The sequence below is a fragment of the Marmota flaviventris genome, chromosome 4, assembly GCF_047511675.1.
Source record: "Marmota flaviventris isolate mMarFla1 chromosome 4, mMarFla1.hap1, whole genome shotgun sequence".
Classification (NCBI taxonomy): Eukaryota; Metazoa; Chordata; class Mammalia; order Rodentia; family Sciuridae; genus Marmota; species Marmota flaviventris.
The window spans coordinates 8,795,395-8,808,858 of NC_092501.1; the positions used below are offsets into that span (position 1 = coordinate 8,795,395).

At 47.7% G+C, this 13,464-nt stretch overlaps 1 protein-coding gene across 1 annotated transcript; it reads left to right on the top strand.

Annotated features, from left to right (window-relative positions):
* Window positions 1–243: 243 nt before the first annotated feature.
* C4H10orf120 (chromosome 4 C10orf120 homolog) lies at window positions 244–1,768 on the top strand. The gene is made up of 3 exons (XM_027930150.2): window positions 244–440; window positions 579–654; window positions 1,115–1,768. Exons 1-3 carry the CDS (start codon window positions 244–246, stop codon window positions 1,766–1,768), a joined length of 927 nt encoding a protein of 308 aa, XP_027785951.2.
* Window positions 1,769–13,464: the final 11,696 nt, after the last annotated feature.

Sequence of the window (13,464 nt, forward strand, 5' to 3'; positions counted from 1 at the left end):
TGACCTCCTAGCCACCTTGCCATTCTCCTCCCTGGGCACCAGCATGCCAGGATGCAGTAAGGTGTGCCCATTTCCCCCCAGGGGGCACTTGATGCCTGAAACACAGACCTCACAATAGCTCCCAGGTGGCGGTTATGATGCTATAGGTGCTGGCAATGTCCCTGGGTTCCCATTAAACTATCATGGAGACAAACCCCAGGCGTTAACACCTCCCATCCTCACTTGTTAGAGGATCCTTGAAGAATGGGAGATCAGCTGTCAGAGGATGGGAAAACAGAGGACTGGACATCAGGGGCCCAAGAAAAGAAGACTTCAGAGGAGACATCGCATAAGAGGAATGGAAAGTCAGTCAGAATCCTTAGTGCCCCCTATTCCTTCCCAGAGAGTTGCCAGGAGCACCCGCATTGTCAGGAGGACCCATGTTCCACATCGCCCTCAGGGTGAGTACTCCCAGCCCCTTCACAGGGGTCTCAGCCTGGCTGATGGAGAGTGGCCCTCTGTGGGGTTTCCCACTCTGAGAGGGAAAACTGGAAGGTCACTCTGCAGGGCTCTAATGCACCCACCTCTCTGCCTTCCAGGATATGGAGCAAATCCTACAAATTAGACCCACGCATCGCCTTTGGGAAATACTCCCCCATGGAAAAAGAGATCCTAGTAAGTGTCCTGAAGTCCACACAGAAAGGGGCCCTCAGAAGCCAGTGGTTGGGATTGGGGGACCCCATGATTCAGTAGAGAGTTCTCCCACAGTGTGCTTGACCTGGTGGAGTCCACAGGTGGGTTTGGATTCCGCACTCACCCAGCCAAGTACCCTCTTATTTAAAAATCCCAGTGAGGAATGTGACCGTGAGTGGTAAGGGCTACGAGGACTGATGCTTCTTGACCTCTCGCCCCCCAATGGTCGCGTTCATGTACGTCTCCTCTGGAGGCCTCCCACCCGCTCTGTGGATTCTGAATTCCTAGGAGCTAAGAGCAGAGTCAGGATGGAACCCGGCTTGTCCTTCACTCTTCAGGGGCTCCGGCGCTTTCTGAGTGCAGGGAGAACAAGCCCGGGTGCCCTCTGTGGGGGCTGCCTGCCCTCCGCCCAGAGATTTTACCAGCCCCCTTTCGTTTTCAGCGTCTAGGTGGCATCCACACTATGGCAGCCAGAAGGCTTTTGGCTTTTAAAAAAGAGGAAGAACACAAGATGCTGAGGGAGCTACAGTTGCAGTCCCCAGACTACATACAGGTCGCGCACTGTAAGAAACACACCTCTGGCAATGTGCGCGCACCCCTGGAAAGAGTGTGGACGGCAAAGGTGATCGTACCCTCTGAGGAGTTTAAAATGCCCCTGCAGGAGAAGGTCAACATCAGCAAGCACATAGAGCGGATGCAGCTGGCTCGAGCCCTCAGCAGCAAGCACCTCTTACCCTACGTGGAAAGGTTCCGGGGCTCCATGTTTCCATCTGGAGGAGGCCTGGGCCCCCTGGCAAAAGATAAGGCCTGGAAAAAGGGGGACAGCTATGACAGTTATTACCATGACAATATCAAGGAGCAAAACCCCACAAAGAGACACGAAATAAAAATGAACGTTACTTTCAAGTCAGAAGAACCCAAGAAATGCATAGCCTGCCATCGACATGACCGTCAGCCTTTCCTCACCATAAGAAAACTGGAACGATGCATCGTGGGCCAAACGAACCGAAACCGCCTGAGCTTAGCTGAATTCCCAGGAGACCTAATGCTCATGACCCAGGATTTTCTATCCCAGGGAACCCACCCTGCAAAGTGACCAAGACCTCAGAGACCCCAAGGAGCACACACGCAGCACTGCTCCCTGTCCGTATTAAAGTTTTATTTATTCCCTAGGGTGACCACATGTCCTGGTCCTTATTTCTCCTGCACACTGGGCCCCAGGCTCCCTCTCACCTGGCCTTTTTTCAGGGCCTTGGCTTCCCCTGCCCCATCTCCAGGGGATCCTAGTAAGACCTAGTTGTTGGGACTTCCCAGTTTTTAGCAACCCGGGTCCCTTAGCTCCCACCTCACTAGCAGCCCGGCTCAGCTGTCTGCCACCTCTTTCTCCTCTGGGGCCTGTATCAATGACCTATTTCTGTAAAACAAATTGATCCAAAATTTGGTGGCTTCAAACAACAACCTTTAAATTAGCTTATCATCTTATTGGTCAACACAGTAGGCTGGGCTCAGCTGGGTTCCTTCTGAGTCTGCGGTCAGCTGCAGGCTAGTTACATGGCTGTCCATCTGGCAGCTGAAAAACGATCAGCTAGGTCAGTGGAGGCATCGGGGCCACACAACTCCTACCTCCAGAGGCCTAGCTCAGGTTGATCACAGTCCATTTGGGGGTCCAGAGGGTAAGTGGAAGTTTGCAAGACCTCTTGAGCTGAGGCACAGAACTGGTACACCATCACTTTTGCCACATTCTGATGGCCAAATTAAGATGACCAGCCCAGGTGCAAGGATAGGTAAGTGGGCTTTGTCTTGATAGGTGGCCATATTACAAAGGCCATATTCAAAAGGGAGGCAGGCACAGTTAGGATCATTATTGCAATCAGTCTACCCCAGAGTCCCTTCTACCAGGACCAGCCTGTAATCCAGATGCAGAAAAGAACAGTGTAAAGGGAGGAGCCCCCTAAAAGTTAGAGGTCTTACGGCCTAGGCACACAGCTTTTGCCTTGGAAGGCAGAGCCAGCTCATTCCATCCTCACCTCTTTGCTATCCTCCTCTTCACTGCAGCCAGATGACCCACACTCTCGACTTGTGCTCTTATTTTCACAGATGTTTGGCCATCAATAGAGAGGGCACCTCAGAGAAGGGCTGACCCTTTCAGGTCTGCTATGAGATATGAAAATGGATTCTTAAGGGAGACAAGAAGGGGAAGGCAAAAGTTGGCTAGCCACTTCCCTGGACACTGTGTGTTACACACACACTCAGTGCCATGGGACCCTGATCATTGTGCAGTTCCTGAGACAGCTCTCTGCTTCTCACCAATGATGCAGTGAGCCACGCTCACAAGTAGCTACCAGTTCAGTCTGCCGCGACCTGCACACCATCTACAAAGGATCTCGAGTAGGGGTGACCAGAGATGGAAAAAGACACAGAGATAGAAAACACAGAGACATTGTCAAATAAAGCTGGGGCCAGGTGGGGCACTGCACTCTGATGGAGGAACAGTGACCCAGGAAGTTAACTACAGAGCATCGTAAATGTTGAGGCTTGTGAGTTATCAAGAGGCTTCTTTGTGCACTAAATAGTTACAGAGCCACAGACGTTTTTGCAGCTACCCTGCGGCACCCAGGAAGCCCATTGTACTGGAAAGTCTGGTAACTGTTGGGTCAGAGCCAGGGTCAAGGCTGTCCACAGCCTCGTCTTTGGGCAAGGAATGTTTCCCAGGCCTGGCTGTTGGCGACCCTGCAGGATCAGCTGACGACTGGGGCTCACCCACTAGCCGCTGTCGGTGAGAAAGTCGTGTCTAGCACTGCCTTCATTAGGAGGTGAAAGCCGCACTCCACTTTCCTTCCAGTGATCAAGACGGAAGACAGCTGGCCACTGTCCATGACCTGTTTGGAACTGTTCCAAATGGTGGGCTGTCCCCGACATCAGGCCATTTTCCATATCCTGAGCTATTCAGTGAGAAACTGAAGTGCCCAGTGAACCCAGTGCCCAGTGAACCCTGGACTGTGCAGTGGAACCTGGGGGACAGCCAGAACCTGGACCGCACAGGGGTGGACCTTCAGCCCGCCATGTACCTTCTGGGTCAGTTCTGAGTGCCAGGCATATATACGAGGTGCAGCATTTTGGGGCATCTGGAACAAATGAGGATTTTTTTTTTTTTCTGAAAGACAAAAAGCTGATGCTGAGTCTCAGCTGCACAGTGGGTTCTTGAGGAGCATGACACAGTCACTTATCATCTTCATCCGAAGCGCAAAAGGATCCCTCAGTCAATTCTGTCCTCAGCAACTCCTCACAGAGCTGGGAAAACACTGAGCTTGTTCCCAGGGACTGACAGCTCCCTCCAGGCAGAGGAAGAGCCATGCTCAGCTGACTCTCATTTCTCAGAAGAGCAACAGGGGCCGAGGCTGCGAGTCTGGTAAAGCACTGGAACGATTCCTTCCATGGCTACAATGGCCAAGACGATGATTCTTGGGAATGTAGTTTTCAAGATCATTCTGATTCAAGAACCAGTATCAACCAAAGGAATGGGCCAGATTTTCCAGAGGCAATGTTAGAAATTTTCAGTATTGCTCTAACTTCCTAAATATGAATAAAATCGTGAGTATCAAATCATCATCTGAAAACTCAAACCGGTTTGAGAACACTAGAGACAAACTGGATCCTAAAATTTGCTTAGCATCAGCTATACCATGTAGTAGGACGTTCTTTGATTGAGACATGGGATCAGAACTAATTCTGCTGCCAACCTGTTGTATGTGAAAGCACGGGGCGGTGGGGGGGCTCTCTGTGACTCAACTCCCCTGTCTGTGAAAGGAGTACACTAAACTAGAACCACGGCTTGCTTCGATGATTCTTTAATTTGCTGTTCTCGATGGAGTTGGTGGTTGACTAAATCCTTGCCCACGTCCCACCATCTACCCAGTGTGGGCACTTATGACCTGAGTGAGTACTGAGCTACAGGAAAGGCACTTGGTGCTGGTGTACACAGGTTTTCACCAAGTCAAATTCTCTTGAGATCCTGAAACCACTTATGAGAATAAACCTACCCCTTTGGAAAAAGAAGGAAAGTCAAGTTTTGCCCCACTGGCTGTAGTCAAAAACTAACTTGTTGACTAATGTAATGCTAATTATAGTAAACGTGATTACCTGGAGCCATCCAGAAATAAATCACAGTTACCCTATGTGTGTATATGTGGGCCTGCTTTTAGGAAGTATATATGAAAATAAAATTAGGTCCAGATTTGAATTTTTAAAGGCTCTAGAAAATGCCCTATAGTAAGTACATATTCATTCTATCTGCTTATCTTGACTTACATAAAAACATCCAGATGGTAATATCTGATCAAGAGATAAGTGACCACAAGGCCCCGTGAAATCTTATGCTCTATAGATTATGCTAATGATGATGTGAAATTTAGAAAGCCTTTGGAACTCAGAATTGAAAATAAAAGAGACTTCTCGGGAGAAGTCATTTAATCTGAACTGTCTAACAATCCCTATTCCCTGAGAATTCAGATTAACAAAGAATACTAGGGGAACAAGAGATGCATTAAGTTCTTATCAAAGGCCCTGTATTGGTTTATCCAATTGACAGATGTGGTAGATGATATATAGATAGATGGATAGATAGATTATAGGTAAAGACGGTAGATGTTTTGAAGGAAAAAATAATTTATGTTCATTAAGCTTAATTAATGAACATGTTCATTATTGGAAAACCCAGAACTTCTTTGGACCTCCTTACACTTAGGTTTGGTGTTGGTTTTATTTCAAATTGCTTTTGGAAACAGAACTCATCACTTTTTCCATGCTCAGAGCCTCTAGTTTTAATATGTCCTCACCCAAGACTCATGAGAGCCCCATGAAGTCAAAAGGGCTGGATGATAATGTGAGGCCTGGTGTGGGTGAACCAGCTGGGTCCAACAAGCTGAAGGGTCCTGGGATGAAGCATATGACCACTTTGGATGTGTCCAGCCCACGGCTTCTAGGCTGTGCCCAGTGCCCTCCCCTGTAACCCTAGACAGCCTGACCTGGCTCCTTCCATCTCACCTGGACCTCACCCTCCGCACATCACCTCTCCACCACGGTGGTCCAGATGTGAGTGACTTTTAGTCATTCCGAGTCCTAGGGCATCGTATGTAATCAGTAAATGATCACATAATTCCATGAGGTGGAAGTTATATTCCTTAAGAGCTGGCACCTGATTTACCTTAGGGAAAGTGGTCTTTCTTGGGGAAAAATACCTTACAATTTATTTGGGACCAACAGGGTGTAATTTGAGGAATCAATGAACAAAGAAAGAACGGTTAGACTCTTTGCATGTGGAAATGAGAGGGATTTCATGTTTCCCTTGATAAGAAAGGAAGAACAAGGGAGAGGAAAGAAGAGCTAGGGAGATAGAATCAGGCTGGACACTGTGTGGGATAAAGGACCGTAAAAAGCCCGGAGAGGCAAGGAGGCTGTGGGCCTTTGAGACCATGAATGCCTAACATGTCGTTTTAAGTTGTTTGCTCTTCAGAGCACAGTGAATCCTCTCTGAAACCCTCATGATCAGAAAAAAAAGTTAGACTCACGAGTTCCTTGTCTGAATGAGGTTGGGGGTCTGGTGTTTGGGAATTGAGGAAAGGGCAGAGGCTCACATCCAGCAGAGAGTTCAGAAGAGAGAGAGCAGGTGTAGATGGCGGAACATGGAGGTGGTTAGTGAGACTCTGCCCCCTGGTCATCTGCGGAAGTCCAAGGAAGACTTGGGTCTTCAATCAGGGTAAAATCGGGAAGCTGATCTTGCCTTGTATAGCACTTTGAGGAGCACTGAGCTCAAGCTGGCTTTTGGGTTACAGATGAATAAATGAATAGGTGAACAAAATAGAGGTATTTAGAAATGAAGGCAGTTGGACTACTGGGTCAGGCGTGCGTTATATATCACCCAGCTGACCATGAACACAGAGCATGGAACTAATTGTGACTTTCTATTACCATATTCTCTTTCCAGAAAGACTCAGGGGTGGTGGGGGGATTGGTCCCAGTCTACCTTGTCCTCCTGGTCAGGATGGGTTTCTAATTCTGGCTCTTGGAGGGAGCCCCCATAGCACTAGGATGCTATTGTTTAAGCAAGTGCTCGTGTTACATTGAAGACACACAGAACATCTTTATTGAGAAACTTGAAGGCATTAAACTTAAACTGGACCACTTTGGGGTTGGTGGAAGAGCAAGCAGAGAAGCTGGAAAGTAAAGCAACAGGAAAAAGTTTGGGGAGAGAGAGAGGGAGAGAAGCAGAGAGAAGTCTTGGCCTCTATCCTCGACAAGCTAATAAATAGTTAATGAATGAGACAAATTCTCAATAATGCTAATCCTAGGAGCCCCAACTCTCCAAGCTTATCTCCCTCTTGGCACCATCAACCCCTGGTTCCAGCTACAGGCCTCAGGCAGACCTGGGTGGGAACGACTGTGCCATTATGTGGTGAGCTGTGGGATCACAGCCAAGTGCCAGAATTCCTCAGCCTTGGTTCTGCCTGTGGAGGTGGGGCCAATGATACTGTCTACCTCGCAGGAAGGAGAGGAGTGAGATAATTTGTGGGAAAGTCAGGAACAGATAATGAAGCAGGAGGCACAATAAGCATTTCATAATTACTTCACATTAGCTAAGAGTTTATAATTATCTGAATCTGCATTATTTTTATGGGCTTCAATCCGGTTGTTCCCATCCATTGCCTCATATCCTGCCCATGCCTTTCTCTTAGGTCAAGGCCACCTCCAGGCAGACCTTTCTGTCTATCTTCACAGCCACCTTTTGGTCCAAACCACCACCATATCTCACCTGAACTAAGGCAAGATGTTCCTCAAAGGATTCACTTATAACTCACATCCCACCCATCAACCAGTGACAATTGAAAACACAGAGCTGTTACGAGCTGAGAGCTTGGTGGGAAATTCTAGCAGGGAAGCCCAGCTGCTGGTGTACCCTTGACTGAGAACAGTCCTCCTCGATCAGGGAAGGGCATCCTATTTGACATAGCTTCAGAGGGTCACATATGGAGCAGAGACAGAGGAAGGGGACACCCTCCTAGCCAGGCAGATCAGCCAAATCAAGCCTGGTGATCAACTGGGTGACAGGTGTTGCAGTCAGATCATCCTCACATCTAGAAAATGTGGGACATATGCACAATGCAGTTCACTCAGTCACAAAGAGAAATGAAATCATGGCGTTTGTTGGCAAATGGATGGAACTGGAGAACACTGTGCTAAGTGAAATAAGCCAGGCTCAGAAAGTCAATGGTTGAATTTTTCTCTCATATGCAGAAGCCAGAGAGGGGAGGGTCAAAGAATGGGGGAGTCTCACAAAACTAGAAGGGGGACCAACAGGGTAGAGGAATAGGATCAGGGGGAGGGGAGGTCATGGGGAAGTGCTGGGAGTGGAGGGTAGGTACCAAATTATACTGTGTCCATGTACAGACAGAGCACAGTAAATCCTGCTTGGACATGTATAATTATAGCTCATTAATTAAAATAATGATAATAATAGAAAGGAGATCAGTAGAAAGAGCAAGCGGATCAGGGGAAGGGTGGAGGGAAGGGAAAAGGAAGGTACTGGGGAATGAGATCAGCTAGATTATGAAATTATGTAATGCATATGTACAAATATGACATAATGAATCCCGCAATTAGGTATGATTGAAAACCACCAACAAAAAGTGAATTTAAAAACTTTTATGTTTTGATTTGTATCCCTCCATAAAGATAGGCTAAAGTTCTAAGCTCCAGTACCTCAGAATGCAACCTTATTTGGAAATAGGATTTTAACAGACATAAGTAAGCTAAACAAGGTTATAAGGGTGGACCTTAAATCAATGTTATAACAAAAGTATTTACCAAGATAATAAATTATTTCTCTTAGCATTTATTCAACTTGGAAGACTATATGGAATTACACACACACACACACACACACACACATATATAATTACATATATATTTTTTTGTTTTATATAGAAATAAATATTAATTATGCTTCTTACCTGACTCATTATTGTTCTTTAGAACAATGTGAAAAATCCTGAATCAAAATCCACTGGCCAGTTGGTTGGGTAACTAACATAACATATTAGTGTATGTTAAGTTGGTTCACTGGAAACATTTAACTTTTCATCTCATCAGAAGAGGATATCTCCACAGAGATTCCTCAGATGTGTCCTAGGAGCCCTAGGACCTGTTAACATGAATCAAAAAATAATCAGAGAAGCCACCGACCTGTAAATGACAAGTGAGAACGTTAGATCCCACCTCAAAATACCAAAGACATTTATAACCAACTTCGAACTCCAAGCAGAGGCTTCTCATCTCCATAAACATTGTAGAAAGTTTCGATTTTACATAGTAGGAACTCAATACATCTGTGGGCCAGCTACTATCCTAAGCAAAGCAGAATCGTGGGTTTTATGGAGAGTTGACTGTATACATGGTCATGCACATTTGGGCATGATGGAGAGATTTCCAGTCCCCATTCTACGTTTCCGAGATAAACCCTAGCTGGCTAGATCCAAAGTCTGATCAGTCAACCAATGTCTGATCAAAATGCAACATGACAGCTGAACAGCATAGATAACTGGAGTGTGTTATCCCACAAACTTCTAAATTTGGGTCTTCTTGGAGCTTTTCTCAGGACCCATACACGTATAATATAATTTGTTATAATCATGAAATACAATTTGGTTTTGACCCGTGGGAAGTAGGAGAAGTTCAGCACGCCCTCACCAAGACCTTCTTGATGGCCAACCGCACCGCCAGAATGGCAACAGAGACCAGCGCCACCTCGTCGGTTGCCTGAAGGTCCCTTCTTAGGGCAGGAGAGACGAACAGCAAGTAGATGGCTCCACGGCCCCAAGAGAGGCCTTGACACATGAAAATCCATCTTACACTTGAGACAGATCAGAGGGACTTCATGGTCCCTCCCAGTGATGCCTGGGGCTCCAACTCAGTGACAGGAACTAAGACAAACCCGACTTAGCCAAAGAAAGACTTTATTCCAAAGGAAGATAGCAACGAGTCAGATGCTCCAACAACAGGATTGGCTACTAAGTGTCTCGAGGGCCAGAGAGAAAGGAGCTTTGTTTCCAGGGTGCTGGACAGAGGCTGGCAGGACTGAAGGTGAGGGCTGGACTGGGCTGGGTGACCAGGTCACACAGGCAGTGTGACCAGGCGGTTGACCGGGAATGCACTTCCTTGGGGTCAGCAGATTTCCTGGAGGGTCCAAAGGGTCTTCAGGAGGGTTGTTCTGCTTTGCAACGTTACCCTTGGGGGTGAGTCCAAGCGCACCATCCTGTGTGAGGACAGAAGCTTAACGAAGTGTGGTTGAGCCAACTGAGGAGCGGTTCATTCTGGGAGAACGATCATTTATGAATAAAAGTAGAGAGAGAGAGAGAAAGAATAAGAATTCAGGAGACAGTGTCTAGGTTGTCCTAGAAAGCGAGGGGTCAGCCCAGGCTTCTCAAAGTCAGGGAAGAGTGGTTCTTTACAGGGAGCCTCTCCATGAGCACAAAGGGATGGGGGTTTACTTTCACCTTCCCCTTTCCTAGTACCGCTGGACTCAGGTGAAGTCCAGCAATGCCAAGATGAAGGTGCCCACCCTGGGGCTGCCTGGGATCAGCTGTGCTCTTGTTGTGCAGTGCCTACTCCTTGTTTCTGCCTAAATTGAGCATGAAGCAATAAATACACCTAAAGTAACTGCGTCTCCAGGCCAGCTCCCCGCCCTCCAGCCCGCGCCTCACGCTGCCCTGTCCCCTCTTCCTTCCGTGCTCGCGTGTCTGCTCTTGCAGATGGAGCTGCCCTCAGCTCTGCCCACTCCAGGCCCCTAGAGGTCCTGCTGCAAGACAGGCTCTATGGAGCGATGGCGCCTTTCCCTGCCTCCTGAGGCTGAGCAGGCAGAAGGGCACAGGGGGCTCCTGAGGTTGTCCATGGGATGGGATGGATATAATTGGAATTAAAAATTGAGATTGGAAAGGAGGATTCAAGGATGGTTAAAGCTGCAGCGGTTACTACTTTGTTTTTGGCCATGATGTGTCCCTGGTGCATGTATCTCCCGATACCATTTAGACTCCGTCCCAAAGCACATGCCCTCCATGGGAGGCGATGGAAAGCATGAAATAATATGGCCACACTCACCATTTTGCTTGTTGGGTAAACAAAATGATGACGAAAATCTGTCTAGACAGGAAAAGAGAGAGAGAAGAAACTGGACTTACTGACAGTTTCAAGGAGGAGAATGGACAATAGGCCTCCCGTGGAGAGGGGCCCAAGTGCAGAGGGCAGAGCGTCCCAGGAGCAGCCCTGGGTCACATGAGGCAAGGGGGAAGGAAGGCCTGGCTCTCAGCATCAGACACCAGCTCATTCCCTGCTTTCCCCACTTTTTGTGATTTCACTCAAAGTGCAATGTCACCACTCTGGAGTCACAGTGAGAAAGCTCACCCTGATGAGGGTGACCCACCTGTCCTCAAAGCCTCCTGTCTCAGAAAACCCTCAGTTCTAGGCAAACCTAGACCATTGGTGACACGCACTCTGATCTGGACATTTCCTGTTTAAAATTCTGTAATGAGATTAATTGTCAATTTGATGTAAAAATAAACTGATCAAATACAATTTTATAGTGAGGAGAAATCAATATTCTCAATTTATGGAAGTTATACCCTTTGTGAGACCCAAGTACAGCACCTGAGATGCCCAGAACTGCACAGGCGTGCACAGGTGTGGTACGAGGTGAACTTTCCTCATTATCTACTCTGCACAGTTTAAGATGCACGTGGCCCTGGGTTCGAGATCTAATTGGCACTACTAATTGTGTGGCCTTGGACAAGTCATTTACTCTTGCTAAAGCTCAGCTTCCTCACCTCTAAAGTCAAGATATTTATACAGCTGGAGAATGGTTTCTATGTAAAAGAGATGCCTCCACAAAGTCACTCAAGGAATCCCACCCGGGAGGTCCATAGGCATCTTTGGCCTCTTTACTCACCCAGGGGAGGCTGTTGGGGTAGAGGAAAACACAGCCATCGGCATATGGAATCATCCCGCCCCCCGCAGCCTGTTCACAAATGACTGGACCCCAGATCTCACTGGCTTTGTTTATGAGAAGAGCCGGGCAGGTGTGGACAAGAGAAGAAAAGCCTTGGTTCTTAGGAACGGAGGACCGTCATCCGGAACCTTCCACCCCGCTTGGCTTCCAGATCTCAAGGTTTCCAGGAAGCTCTGCTGTGGCCCTGGGATTCTCACACTGCATTTCTGTTCTAGAGACCAGGTTGGGCTTCAGGCCCCTGGTCCATCACAACAAAGGCAGAGCGGTGGTGTGTGTCCTGTCAGCGGCAGGATGAGAAGCCCCTCAAGTGACTCCCTCCCCCTGGCAGGTGGGGCATGGAGCAGAGCTGGCTGGTCCAGCAGCCCAAGCTCCCCTCCCTGAATATGGGCACGGAAAAGAGGTGTTCCTCCCAACCTCCCAAAAAACGAACTTCTCAGGGGCACTGTGGGACCTGGGAGGGCTCCTCACGTCCCTCTCACCCTCTGCTTTTACAAGCTCTTTTCCATCCCTCATGTACCCTCCACGTGTCCTGCTCACAGGAAAGAAGCCAGGGCCTTTCAGTAGTATAACAGGACAGCAGTGTGACATCCCTCCAGGGCACATCTATGACATCCTTTATACTCGTCACACTCTTGACCAAGCCTGGGTTCCTCCTTGGTTCTAAAGATGCTCAAATCCAAAAGCAATCTTTGAAAAGTAGAAAAGACCACTAGGAGTGTGAGAGGCCATCTTCGCAGGTGATTTCAGTTCCCTCCCTGGCTGGGCGAGAGGCGCTTAGGCACAGCTGTGTCAGAGCTTTCCCCACCCTTCTCCAGGTCTGAGGGCTTGTCTGTGCAGAGGCATGTCTGGCCACTGCCCCAAAGATCCAATCGTCGCCCCTGACCTTGGGATGCTGCCCCCCTTAACCTTCATTGGATGGGATTTTCCCCAGAATTTTTTGTTCCCCAATAAAAGCCCACTCCCTGGCGTGTTCTCCCTCTCTCACTAGCCTCTTCAGTAAACCTCGCTACCACAACAGGTGGCTGGAGGCTGGAGGTAGGAGAAGCCATCCTGGAGCTGGTTTAAAGGTAATTAGAGTCTTGTCTCTTTAATTTAAAACTCCCTAGTGGTTTCTCACGACTCAAACCTTCTTTCATGAAGCCAGCGCGGGTCGCAGGCTAAACTATGAGGACATTTTGAGAACAGTGCACACTCTGATATTTGGAGAGAGGGTAAAGCAGGAAATGCCTACTTATCTCTAAGCCTCTCACAAATCTCCTCCTCTTAAGTACCCACCTGGTCTTCTCCACTACACCTTTTTTCATAATCCCCCAGTTAAGATTTGGTAGATAGAAATCTTACCTTTTTTTAATACAACAGCTCTAGGTTGTCCTTACAAAGCAGCTCTGTGACCTAATGGTGGTTTTACTCCTGCATCAAGTCTAGAGGGGCAGGAGCCCTTTGAAACAGAATTCACATCATTTGTAGCCCACCATTTCAGGCTCTAGTTGGCTTTGATCATAATTGATGAAGAGGGGAATTATGCATTAAATGAAGAAGACTGCCTGGGATATAAATGCTGCAATTGTTCTTGTGTTGAGAAAGACATTTGTGGCTGCATAACCACTGTCTGGATTTCTCCTTTTTTTTTTTCTTTCTTTCATCTCTGTACTTCCTTCCTTCCTTCCTTTCTTCTTACCTGCCTTTCTATCTTCCTTCCTTCAATCATTCAAGAAGTATTCCTTGAATCCCAAAGATAG

Excerpts from the sequence above, each read along its gene's own strand:
- C4H10orf120 (XM_027930150.2), top strand. The coding sequence starts at position 244 with ATGGGAGATCAGCTGTCAGAGGATGGGAAAACAGAGGACTGGACATCA. Across the intron at positions 441-578 it reads TGTTCCACATCGCCCTCAGG|GATATGGAGCAAATCCTACA; the intron begins GTGAGTACTCCC and ends TCTGCCTTCCAG. Across the intron at positions 655-1,114 it reads CCATGGAAAAAGAGATCCTA|CGTCTAGGTGGCATCCACAC; the intron begins GTAAGTGTCCTG and ends TTTCGTTTTCAG.